The following is a 13,874-nucleotide window of genomic DNA, read 5'->3' as shown; positions in this document are numbered from 1 at the left end:
CTGTGAGGAGTGAACTATGCACAGTTACCTCCCTTACCGAAACTGGTTCCAGTGTGGCGGTTTTGAATCGGCCAAGTTCCTGTTTTCAGATGTTGAACAATAAACCGTGTCTTCTATCGCCATTCAACACATGTTTTTTGTATACTTTCTAAGCATAAAGGTGTGAATAGAACTCGAATATAAGTGATGGCAAATAGCATCGTGGTGGGGAGTCGACAAACTTTGCACAGTACAGGATCTAATATACATATAGGTATCGCTTGTATATTAGACCCCTGTAATGGTCCCATGTGCATATAACACTTTATAAAACTGACAGCAGCAAGCTAAATTAACCCATTAGACACGGTGACCATCCTATTTAAGACCCAGATAACATATCTCCGCGAAAACATTAATTTTCACACTTCCATTAACCAGCAGCGACATAAAGGCCAATAGGCCTATTATGCGCCCTAGGTCTATATATAGGCCTACAAGTCAAATTGACAGAAAATCTTCCCCTCTTGGTACCGGTACACATGATCTATCTTAATACGGAACATTTCAGAATCAATTTAGAACAGGCCTATATGTTTGTGAACATAAGATGACATCATCTGATGTATGTACAGAAACATGTTAAGTAGGCCTATAGGCCTATATTGTTTATGTACCAGCATCGAATTCACGTGCAGGTCTATAGAAATGTATGCCCATATATATTATCTCCACAATATTATGGGAAACATTCATACCCTGTATACTATATATATATAATTTTAGGTAGTAAACAAAGCATATGTGTTATATATGTTGATTATATATGTTTATATACAAGTGTGGCTCTAAGCAGCAATCAAATAAGTAAAGTACAGAACCATAGCGCCGTATACACGTGAGCATAGATCTACATCGAAGCCTATAGCTGATGATAGCACCACCAGCTGTGGCATTGCGGTTGTTTTTAAAACAAATCCAGAAACGTTGATACTCAAGGATTAAAAGTGACATTTGAGAGCTGTGAGTGATGAGGACTACATGCTAAGAAGCCAACACATACAGCTGTCATGCAGCAGCAGGATTCACCACGAGTGGAGTGCTGTATGTCACACCAATTAAGGCCTGTTAAGGTTGTATGTAGGCTTGCAATGTTGTAGAGAACAAATTAAGATCATTGTACACAGAATTGCGCGTCAGATATGTAAACTATTGTACACCTACGCTATATGATGGGCTATATAAAATTTGCACAAGTTCACAGCGAGAACCTGATTATATTATAGATCAGGCCTGCTGATGTGGCATTTAGATACATGGTATCCTATTTTATAATTGTTTTCTGTAAATGTGAAATTACATTGCGTATATATACAAAAGTTAGAATCGTTGTTCCGCCATCCGAATGAGTGTGGCCTTTTGTCGGTAATCTGAATTGATCCCAGATCGCGCGCGTGCAGAAAGTCTACCTTTGATCTAATATGAACAGGTAAGATACAAGTTCATTGGACAATGCACACACAGAACAAATTACCTTTACCTGTTGTCATATATTCTTATCTACTCAAGAGCTCACTTAACAAAAGAACGTTCGTTTTAAACCAAAGTGGCCCCATACCGGCTGTGCTCATCAGTTATACATGCCCTAAAACACAACCTTTTCAAACACACACACGCCACATGGCGCTCATCGCCACCCGAAAACCCTTCCTTCCTCACCCCACGCACACCCACAAAGACATGAAAAATTTCCTTTATCCACCGTGTCTACACTTCTCAACCACCTGCAGATTGCAACAACAGCGGGAAATCAAAATCGTCCTCCTGAATATGAGTTCAAGGGATAATTGGATTTGAATGACTTGGTAAACGTGTTTGATAAGTAAACTGTCAAGAAAACAGAAGGGGCTTTCATCAAATGTCTCAGAAACACCTCGAGCACAGTTCTGTATACATCAGATCTGGCCTACCGCAGAAATGAAGATGGAATTTACGGACACATTGGAATGGGCGGACGTGAAAACTCCTTCTCCAAGAAGGTAGGCTATGCATGCGTATTACAATGTATTATTCTGTTTCTATTTTGATCGAAATTTAGTACTGCATAAAGAGTCATACATGAAAGTCTTTCGTAGAATATTATTTATAATCCTGTAGAACAGTCTGGCTATATGCGATGCCGTATATGTAATATATTTAGCGTATAGCCTCTTGTGGATTTAGACCGAGGCTTGAATATAATCATAATAACAAACAGATTTTAAAAGGGGACTGAAATCCATTACGCCTCATTACAATGGATAAATCTAGACTTCGTTTTTCTTTTAGGTAGCGATTTCAAATCTACATTAAAAGTTTAAAACTTCAAAGTTGGAATAACTGAATTCCAGTCATGAGACTTCATTGGCCCAAAATAAAATTATGCCCTCTCCAATATGCATACATGTTACGGTGTTAAATGTGAATTGATGTAGGATCTAATTAAGGGTCTTCTTAACCATTCTGATAGAAATAACTCATTGAATCAAATTCCTTAGCTTTTACTTTCGTCCACGTGTTTTATATTAGCGATTACGAACAGGCCTGTTAAAAACTGACACGACATGAGGTCACACGCTTGTCATTCAGAATTTCGGGTCACTCCTGAGTTCTTTGGAATGAAGGTCTCATGTAAACTGCTGGAGAGTTACCTCCCCTTTGAAATGTTTCGTTTCTCATTGGCCGATTTTGGCTTCCGTTTACTCCCAGCCGCCATATTCAAATGTACACAGAAGGAGAATTTTGTCGGTTATGTGGGAAATGCTTATGTGCTAATTCTGGAAAGACAATTCTTTGAGTTTTAATGATATTTGCTGATGTTTAACGATTAACTACCAAAGCTGACGATGGAAAAGGAAAATAGACGGTAGGTGAACGAACAGTCTTCTTTGTTCTGGACAACTACAGTATCGGTGATGCCGTGAAAGTAACAACAACAACACAATACAAACCCACCTTTTCAAACTAAACGATTGCCAGTGAAACATGATGCGTTTACCGCAATCATTTCGTGCATATATTTTCTTTCTTGATGATGTCCAAAAATGTGTACCTGTGTACATATCGGGTAATTCTAATTTCCTCCCATGCTTTGCTGAAATCACTCTGAAAATATGTCAAATATGCGCTTGGCATGTTTTCTCTTGTTTCGGTTTTTCGGCATTGTTTTGGGGAGTTGTAAGGACTTGGGTTTTATTTACTTGTTGATTTCCACATGCATTCTGACATCATTTTTTACTAATTTTTTGTTGGTTAAAATTGAATGGGGAGATGTTCAGTTTGCACACAAAGTAAAAACAGCGTAAATAAATAATCATGCTTCTTTCTGTCACGTGCTTCAGTCAGTTGACATAAATAAATGCTTCGCGATTTATACTTTTTTTGAAAGGGCTTACTTTACTTGTTGTAAAATGCTCTGGGTATGAACTTCCGTAACCAGTTCCTTATACCACTACACCACTTGATGTGCTAGAATGTGGTTTTTAGACACCTTTAAGACAGATGAACATGGTAAGGGTTGAATGCTCATGTGTGTATGTCAAACTCTTTTGTCACACGAACTACATCTATAACAGGGTCTCCTCGACATTTAACCAACCTCATTCAGCAAGGCATGAATGAATTAGTGACATAGAAAGTTACATGAAAATATAATCTTAGTTTTTAAACAGCCTTACTTTTCAGTATTACAAAGAAAGTTTTGACCCAATGTGATAGTATCCACGTTTTCTTTGTTAGCCCTAAAATATTTTGTTGAACTGTCAAAGTATCAGATGTAACACTTTCATAAAATCCATTGATATGTAATAAAAGCTAGAGAAAAATGACCTACATGTTGGTGGCACTGTTCCCAGTTTTGAAAGTTTATACGTATAGAGCCTTGTCCTGGACACTGATACGTAAAGAATGGAATTGCAAGCCAAATTGTGATAATCAAACACCTGATCTAAGAAGTATTCTGTGGCATGTGAATAAATAGCACCTCGTAATGTGTGTCCGTAATGTAATTTGTTTATTTATTTGGCTGGTGTTTTATGCCATACTCAAGAAAGTGAATTTTTATTCTTGCTTTTTACAGATTATCCATATCATCAATGGATGATGGCCCAAGAAAATCCAGACGCCATTCACTTATTGGAGCAGCAACATTTGACATGCCCATTTTTGTAAGCTTCTGTTCATCTACTTCTCATAGGTGTGATCTGCCTGTTACCTCCAAAATGTAAAAATCAAGGTCGCCCATTTTCTCCTGGCATGCCAACCATTCGAAACATGCTATAATTGTTTGGTGATAGTTAAATGAGTTTTTATTCATTCGTTCATGTACTAGTCTTCACGTACATGTAAGTGTGAACTTGTCATTGACCATCTTGTCAGTGATCATGTCTGAGAGAACTATGTGGAAGATATTAATGTGTTTGTTTTTGTTTTTCAGAAAAAAAGGAAGAGAAAAGATGACGACACATACAGCGTGCAGAGCTTAAACATTTCCAATACAGTAAGCAAATTTGATTCTATGAAGTAAAATGATACCATGCTTTCAATTAGTAATAAGCTTTCCCCAATGACCTTAAATTTTGCTTCAGCAGTACATTTTAAGGACAGATGTGATCAAAAATTATGTTTGATGTTGAAACTTTCATTTTTCCAGTAGAGAATGACACCCCACAAGCAGACCTCAAAACACATTTTAACATTTTTAAAATGTTCTCCTTAGTCCTGGGCGCAATTGTAGGTCAGATATCATGTGCAAAGCATTCATTGTGTGTTGGAATTAACCATGTTTTTTTCTCCTTTCTTTCTGTAGAAGAAACCTAGGAGATCTTTTATGAAAGTTTCATCACTGGCAACCTTGTTTTCCCCAAGCAATAAAGCATCAAGAAGATGTTCTGATAGTTTTGAGGTAAGAATTTGATGTGAATGTCTTCTGTTCAGAATTGGTGTGTATGCCTGAAAAGTCTGTTGAAATTTGTTACAGTATGACATGTGGTCACTGTGATACAAAAATACACATACAGTGCATTTCATGGTTGCAAAGTAGTAACTCTGAATATCGTAAATGAATACAGATGTAAATTATTTTGAATTTACAGCCTTTCAAGATTCCAAGTTCCCCTATAACCAAGCGTTCTAGCACACCATACAAAGCTCCCAAACCAACATCTTCAAATCGCAGACTTAGCAAGACATGGAGTGACATGATGCAGGATGGAGGACTTCGGTTCCCTTCTCTCTTCAGCAACCAAGACATAAAGAGACAAGAGGTAGAGTTTTTATGCAAGACATTAGATGCTGAAGTACATTTGTGATTTATTTTTAGTGTCTTGACATTCCCTCTTTCGTTTTGAAAACGTGTTAAAAAACTTATAAAATTTACCAAAAAGTTAGCTTTGTGTTGTTCTCAGTTTCAAATCTCATTTTCTTATTAAGAAATCAAATGGCATTAAAAAACTGGATGAGGTGTTAACCAGAATTTAGCTGTCTTGTTACTGGTAATTTAATTTTCTATTTCAGTTCCTTATAGCAAAAATTACATTTTCAAAAGTTTCTCATGAAATGATATTTTGGACTTGTATTTTGAATTTGTATAACAGTTGTTGTTGAGGAGTAAGAGTTTTATACACAGAAATGTAGTCATTTTGTTCTCTGATTTCTTAACATATTTGTCCAATGTGCTTTTCTGGTTTTAGGCAATATATGAGTTATATCAAGGAGAGACAGATATGCTAGAGGACTTGAATACTGTGCAGAAGGTAGGTTATCAATGTTTCATGGCACGAAGGAAGAAAACATTATAAATTTTATCACAGTGTTATTATATGGTTCAGAAAATAAAATGTCATCAGACTTTAAGAACATTTCGTGCCAGAAGAAAAATCTTGTTTTTAATTCTTTCTTGGCCTTGCTTGCATGCTTTATGAAATCTTGTTGTTTGTTTCAAAAGTACTGTTGCACAGAATTTTTTTTCAGTCATTGTTATTTATACCTCTCCTTCATTGTATCATGCTTCATTACAACACACAGTTCAATATGGCATGGTCACAAATATGTCTTCAACAGATATGTCTTTCACAGTATATGTAACTTTTAAATGTTACAAAGAAGAAAACCTTCAGAGTTTGTACTCTAATTCTTCTCAAATTTGGGACAGATATTAGTAGTGTTAAAAGTAGAATATACCATTTCCTCACCAGCCTTTTGGAAAAGTAAAGATATAGGTATGTTGTTAATTAGATAGTGTAATCATGTGAGAAAAAGGAAACTCAGTATTCCTGCTAGCATTACATGTATATTGGGTAAAATGAGCCTACCAGGTGCCCCAAAATTTAGAAGAAATAGGGTATCTTCTGTGCACTGTTAGTTATCATGTAAATATTTGAATGATATTAGGCTCATTTGGCTCACATTTATTACACTTTACATACAGTATTGTTATATTATATGTCACAGGTTAAAAAATTTCATGCCATGCTCTTCACTTATAACAAGGTAGACAGATTTATTCCCCGTCAACAGTATTGTAATAAGGGAGAGGTGCATTTGATTGCTGTCACAACATGCATAACCATTTTCACCTTTATGAGAGTTCATATCATGAGTGAAGGAAAACAGCGCCCCTAGTAAACTAATAACATTTACCAGGTACCTGAGCTGAAGTAACAAGAGCTAGGGTCAAACACGGAATCTCAGTGGTCAAGGTTCTGACATAGGTCGCAGTGAACCACAGCTTTAACCATCAGAGCCAGGAAGTTCTCCCAATGTTAAAGATATTCTGTAATGAGGACAAATAAGTGTGTTAATTCCTGATTGCAGACATACAGAGATTCCATTAGAAAGCTGAAAATACTATCTGAGGGTGAAATTCAGCAGATATTTGGACCAATAGATTCCTTGGTACCCATCCACGAAGGTAAGCTTTATTTCTCCAGTAACATTTATAATGAACCCTGTTCTGTATAAAGGGCCTTACAGTGACTGTCTATGTAACATTGTCGGACAACACATTTATTAGACAAAAGATACTTACCTCCCTATGTGATGCAGCATTGAACATAATTGTATCCAAAACAGATGGAAAAAATAGAGTGACACATTGGCCATGTCTAGAAGATTTGTGTAAAAAAAAAATATACATATATGAAAGATTTTGGTGCTGTATTTATAAGACGCTGCATTTTAATAATGCTGTATGAGTGTACATTAAGAAGTTTTGTGTGTATTGTTTGGCAGATCTGATCAATAGTCTCCAGAACCAGAGATTACCAGATGGGACGACTAACTGTATTGGACATGTACTACTTAAATGGGTACATATATTACTTTGTCTTTCTATGTCTCATGAATATGGTTTTAAAGCTTTATATATTATTGAATAACTGTGTTAAAGAGTGTGATCTGATATTGTAAGATGTTGGTGGGATATTATAAGATTAAACATCTTACTTTACCACAAGGCTGTATATGCAACAAAGTAAGAGGGTTCAAGTGGTGTAAAATTTTCATAATAATTTACCATATTGTAGAGTAAAAATGTTGTCAGGAATTGATTTGTATGTCAGTGTCATCGATTTTCTTTCTCTTTTGTTAGGCCCCCAGTTTGAAGCCATACATAGAGTACTGTGCAAATCAGGTGTTTGCCAAAGCCCTGCTGGACGAGAAACGGACTGATCCTGATCTGGATGACTTCCTACAGAGGTGCATGGAGTCCCCTTTCAGCAGAAAACTGGACCTTTGGAGTCTTCTTGGTGAGTGGAACAAAGAGTTTTGTCTGGAAGTACGTATATATGACATGATTTTGTAGGTTCTCCATATTTTTTTTACTGTGGTAAAAAGAAATACAGTGTGTCCAGTCTTAATTGATTAATACAAAGAACGTGATGTTTTTGTAATTTTTTCATTGCTGGTTGATCAAGAGTTGTCATTCACATACTAAGAGTTCTGTTCATGTCAAAGGTTAATGATAGTCTTTGTTTTATTTCAGATGGTGCAAGGGGCAGATTTATGAAGTATCCATTACTTTTGAAAAGCATCTATAAATATGTTAGTTCCATTTTGTTGTTTTTTTTTTTATCTTTTTCCCATGAATTCTGTAAAGCTTCTTATTTCACAGAACTTTTATTGTTAATGTTAGATCATTAAGTATGCTATAAATGAAACACTGATATAAGGGTGTTATAGGGCCTGCTTGTTCATGCATATGTTATTATGTAATCAGCTAATTGTAATTGCCCTGGAATTATAGGATTTATTATATAGATGTTGGGTCACAGAACTGCAAGTTTGAGGATGAATAGCATTTGTGATATTATATAAACATAACTTTTTTTTATTGTGGATACATGTAAATGAAAGCGAATTTTTACAGAAAATCGGATCCCATGTTGTCCCAAAGTACATGTTGGATTTCATGTTGAAGACATCGTATAAATTGCTCAGAAACAATTTTGTTCAAAACTCTTTAATTTTTTCAATTGCAGACCCCAAAGGAGCACAGAGACTTGGCATATTTGGAAGATGCAGTAAGTGTGTTCACTCTTTCATGTGAACAACTAGACATATTAAAGAGGCTATACTGCTAATTGGGGAAAAGATCAGTGATGGCTAATCAAATGTCTATAGTTTCCATGTACAGCCCAAATTTTACTCTTTCTGAAAATACTTGGTCTAAAATGTGTAGTACATTGTATTAAAATGTTAATACATTTTGTAAAACTTTATAATGCGTGTTGCATTACAATTCTGATCAAATCATGTAAAGTCTCGCTTTAATTCTGTTTTTTTTAATGAAAAATGACGTTATGAATTGTGAATGAGTCCAAGTCTCAACCACTGTGATAATAGTTCCATAGTGTTGCATCTGTTTCTATGCTGTGACCAATATTTTCCAGTAAACTGGTATGAAACAGTGCATACTTTGATTATATTCGTATGTAAATACATTGTATATCTGAATTTATTACATTCTTGCATGACATTTCCAGGGGGTACTTACATTTTTTTCTCTTTTCCAATCACAGATAATTGCTGTGGAGGAGGTGATAGGTAAAGCTGATAGAAGAGCTGGGGAGACGAAATGCCAGTTCTACAAATGTGCCTTACTCTACCTATATGATGATCAGGTGAGTGTTGGCAATCCATCTTTCATCTCTTCTACCCATGCTTCATTCGTGACTGCGCCAATGTTTACTTCAGAAAGTGTTGGTTCTGTTCAGAAATCCATGCTTGACCGCTCGTATAAAATGTGACTTGTGTTCACAAAACAAGAAATATAGATAAGAAGATAAATAGCTTTGGTTTCTTGATCAAGAGAATTGTCCTGCTGCATAAGCATGTATACAGCAGTTATTAAAAGGCAACTGTCAAAGGAAGAAGGCTGATGTTAGTGTTTCTACATCTGACTAATGGTGTTCTTTTCCCACTTGACACATTTCAGAGACATCCTTTGATAGAAGAATCAACCTCTCTTACTTGCTGTGGAGTGCTGAAAAATAACAAAGGAACAGTAAGTTTAATCTGTTTAAGTCATCAGTATGATAGCTTCAGAAGCTGATATTTAGCAGTCTACTGTATGATGAAAGTAATCATATTTTAAATAAATTTGAAGTGTGTAATTATTCTGACAGAGTTAGTGGAACAACTAAAACTTTTTTTCTTTTGACAGAAACTGCATTTGATGTTATTTGACAAGATCTTGGTGGTGACACGGTCGACCAGTCAGAATGGACGACAGTGTTTCCAGGTCTACCGCCAGCCAATCCCCATCGAGGATCTTGTAGTGGAGGATTTGAAAGATGGAGAGGTGAAGATGGGATCTTTCCGAAGTAACTTTGGCAAAGGCACAGCAGGTATTGAAGCTCTCACCTTGGAAACATTCTATTTTTCCTTCATATTTTGTGGAGGATTTCTTTGATTTTTGTTTCATATTGGAAGATTTCTTCAAATTTTTTCAAAATTACAAAGATTTCATTTGATGATACTTCATTTGTTGAAATCATATTTAAAGGGACACAATGTTTTACCACTGCAACAAAATTCTTCTGATTTTGCAGTGATAAAGCAAATTGAATGATTATTTACAGTAGACAAGTGCATCGTAATTTTACACACTAAACTCATGGCATGGCCAGGCGCCACTGTAACTGTAATCACAAAATTCCATGCCTAATTTCATAACCTTCCAATCGTCCTACGTTCAGAAAGTTTTCCTAAGTAATTCTTCCTTTTTTACTTTGTTAAATGGTTTCTGTGGATCTCTATTGTTTTTCTGTACAGCTAAGAACGTTTTGAGGGTATCCTTTAGATCGCCGAAGGATGGCCAAGCTCACACGTTGCTGGCACACGATGAACATGACAAAAGGCAGTGGCTTCAGTGGTTGAACAGAGCCCTAGTGGAGGCCAATGTGAAGCAGTGTCCAATTGTTCAGGAGGAGGTGCCTCTTTGATCTCAGGATCTGCCGCTTTGATACCATTAAGACACCAGCCGACCACACACCACATCTTCTTACTTACCCTGTGGCTGATACTAGACAAAGTTATTTTGTTGCTGTGTTCAAGTTATCCTTCCCTTATCTTGTTTGGTAAATATGCCATGATGGATATCTTTAAGAGGCGTGTTGTAAGGTACCTTCATGTGCTCTTTTACACATAGAAGAGTGAATGCATTGCTCAGATGCAACATGCCTTCCTTGCTCTTATCATTGCAGTAAACATTAATACCCAAAAGAGAAATGAAGGAGGAGCCCACTGGAATTGGTGATTCCAGTGTGTTCACAGAAATCTGTGTAAACACACAGAGCCGGTGTTTAAATGTATACATGTAATACTGTTCTAACTAGTTTATCAACCCAAAGTATTCTTTCCATTTCGTTCCTAAAGTTTACTCGTGGAAAATGAAACTGAAACTTGGTGGCTCTGACCCTATGTATTTGTCTCGGTTATTTTTGGTAATATCATGCGATTTGACAATTAAAATCAGATGTTTTTTGTTGGGAAAGAGTATATATATTGGGAATGGCTTGACTGTAGTTATGGATTATCTTTTTTTTGTACATTGAACAAGATGAGGGAAGGTCAGGTGTATTACCATGTAACACAAGCTGAACGCAGCAATAATTGGCTTTTACCAAGTGCTATGTTTGTTACTTCATTTTGTGAAGTAGAAATATACTGAAGCCGAACCACGTCACTTTAGCACTCACTCTTACCTCTCGAGTTGTTTTTGCAAGGAGTTTGCATGAGATTTTATATTATATCAACCCCTGTGTCATATGTACAGAAAGAAAATTTGTAATACAGTGTATTAATAGCCTTGTAGATGTGTGTAAATAATGTATATACATCAAATATAAACTCAAAAATTAAAAACTTTCATTTTTTTTTCTTTAATGTTTTCGTCTGCAAAGTCACATACCAGAATGTGATCATGCAAATGTTGACTTTTCTCAAGCATCAAGAGGCTGTGTAATGTTGCATCTTAAAACAGCTGCACTCTAGGAATATATGTAATGAAGTATTGGTTTTTTTTTCTTCTCTGTTTTATTGTTTTTTCTGTACTGTTCATTTTCCCCTTGAATATTGTGCAATATTATGCAATGCTCTTTTGTTACATTTCACAAAAATCAGATCTTTTGAGTTTTCAGTGTCCATTTCATTTTGGACACATAGAGATGAAAGAACGTTTACAGAAAACATTAACTTATTGCTATTGCTAAATCAGGTCTTCTTCAACCTCTACTTGAAGCTTTGCTCTTATTCAGATGTGGGATTTTCTTGTTAGTCTTAATGATAGAATTAAGATTGTGAAAAAAAAAAAAAACATCAATTGCCTGTGTTGAAGTCCAACTATTATTTTCCTGAATTATCACTCATCTAAATTTTTATATTCATGTTTTCTTAGATTTTTGGGGGTTTTTTTTTCTGTTAACTGCTAACATAGACACAGCATGAAAGCAACTGTGCACATTAAACCAGGCGTAGATCGACCTTGTGCCTTGGGGCAACTGGGTTTTGGAAAGCAGCTGAGAGCCTCAGATCTGGCACTGGTCTTAGGTGATCTACATGGGTTTGCAATCACTGGCAACTGAGCAGTTGCTCAAAATTGAACATGTTCTACTTCTCTCTGACTCCAAGCATCCATTTGTACAGAGTTCTGTCGATCTACGATTGCTTGTGCCAGTTGGTCACAATTGCAAGATTTGGTCAAAAGTTTATGTACGACATAGACCAAAAACGTTACGCCCAGATGCTTAGAATTACAAATCGACCTCCACTTCGCTCAATACTTAGATGTGGCATACATGTTAAATGTTATATAATGGTACATTTACAAAAATAAACACATCAATGCACATTTAAATTTTCATAAAACATAGTTTCTTACTTCAGAGTATGTCATAAATGAGAACTTGCATTATTTATCACAAATCAGCAAACAAGTGCTGATACATGAGCTCATGTTTTCTCATTTTACTAAAGTATTTGTTCTACCCACCATTTTTAGACAGCTCACATTACTGGCTGCTCAATTAACACGGCTCAGCCAATATGTCTACATCTTTAGCAAGAAAAGTTATGTTTACAGACAGATCATTACTATATCTAATATCACCTAAAACATAATTTGGTAATCACAAAATATTTTTGACACAGACTCGCAGGTACCTGAATACTTTGTTTATTGCCAAAATATATGGCATATTAATAATTATTCATAAGTTTAGTTTCATATCCTAAGAGTTTAGTCATTTAGTCCTTTACAGTATTACTTAGTAAAGTACTGTTAAGTTGTTGACACCTTAATAATTTGTTACCTTCTGGTCATATCACCAACTGTTGTAGCTACTGTCCTATATATGTTATCATGTATTCTCTAGCGTATGTGCATGGAAATATTGTTTCTCAGTGTTTTCTTAAGCAATCAACACCCAGCTTGTGGATCACTTTATACATGAACTCATGTATTTAAACTTTTGAACATGAACTGTTGAAAACATAACCATAGTCTTATGTTCATTATTGTTAATGTATTGTTAATAAGGGACACAGATAAAATGAAGTCTTCATGCCATGTCATGCTAATGCAGGTATCTTTGTCATGGATTTTGATTTCTTATTCTTTGTAGTCCATGTGCTGCTCTCTATGCTCGCTTTACATCACTGCCAACACTAGACAAGCTTGGCCTTGGCAACCTGTGAAGTTTGAATGGACTTTCACTGCTGATGCTCTTCAGTGGGTCTATAATCAGCATTTATTGATAAAATTGTTTCAGGTTTCCATTAGGTTCATGATGTGCAAAACTGAGATAAAAATAATGCGCTTGTATTCAAAGTGTTTTTCAAAGAACTGGTTGAGATGGTTTTTGTTTTCTGACATCACTTCCTGTTAGATCACCATGAACAACAACAGCTGGCACTTCAACATTTCTCTTCACATTCTGCTAGCTGTCGCTGTGATGTAAAATGACCACTGTAAGGAGTATGCATCAACCTTCTGTGAATTAGCCTACATTACAGAAAACCATTATCATTCATTCAGACATGTGAGAGCTGCAAAATGTCTTAACTAGGCAAAATAGAACTCTATATATCACATTTTGTTATGTCTCCTTACACTTATAACTACTTAAAATTAAATCCATCCACATTTGTATGTTCAACGATGACGTACCTCAACCTGTGACTAACCAATTAGGCTAAGAGGAAGTCACAGATAGGGGTCATACATTGGAAATTTGAATGTAAAAACCTAGGATTCCACAATTTTCTAGATATATCCCATCAAAACATGGTATCCTTTCATCACAATTCATTAATGTAATTCATTATGAAGATGTTTCAGCAGTGGACACTCAGATCTG

General features: G+C 35.7%; 1 protein-coding gene across 1 annotated transcript; it reads left to right on the top strand.

Moving 5' to 3' along the window:
- The first annotated feature begins 2,741 nt into the window (after nucleotides 1-2,741).
- LOC135470281 (neuroepithelial cell-transforming gene 1 protein-like) lies at nucleotides 2,742-13,776 on the top strand. Its single transcript, XM_064749124.1, has 15 exons — nucleotides 2,742-2,884; nucleotides 4,097-4,184; nucleotides 4,454-4,516; nucleotides 4,826-4,921; nucleotides 5,112-5,282; nucleotides 5,709-5,771; nucleotides 6,832-6,928; nucleotides 7,249-7,325; nucleotides 7,607-7,763; nucleotides 8,000-8,058; nucleotides 8,496-8,537; nucleotides 9,036-9,137; nucleotides 9,452-9,520; nucleotides 9,680-9,863; nucleotides 10,291-13,776. Exons 1-15 carry the CDS (start codon nucleotides 2,865-2,867, stop codon nucleotides 10,458-10,460), a joined length of 1,458 nt encoding a protein of 485 aa, XP_064605194.1. The 5' UTR covers nucleotides 2,742-2,864; the 3' UTR covers nucleotides 10,461-13,776.
- Nucleotides 13,777-13,874: the final 98 nt, after the last annotated feature.

This window comes from Liolophura sinensis, chromosome 7, assembly GCF_032854445.1.
Source record: "Liolophura sinensis isolate JHLJ2023 chromosome 7, CUHK_Ljap_v2, whole genome shotgun sequence".
In the NCBI taxonomy this organism is placed as follows: domain Eukaryota; kingdom Metazoa; phylum Mollusca; class Polyplacophora; order Chitonida; family Chitonidae; genus Liolophura; species Liolophura sinensis.
This window is presented reverse-complemented; position numbering and strand designations above follow the sequence as displayed.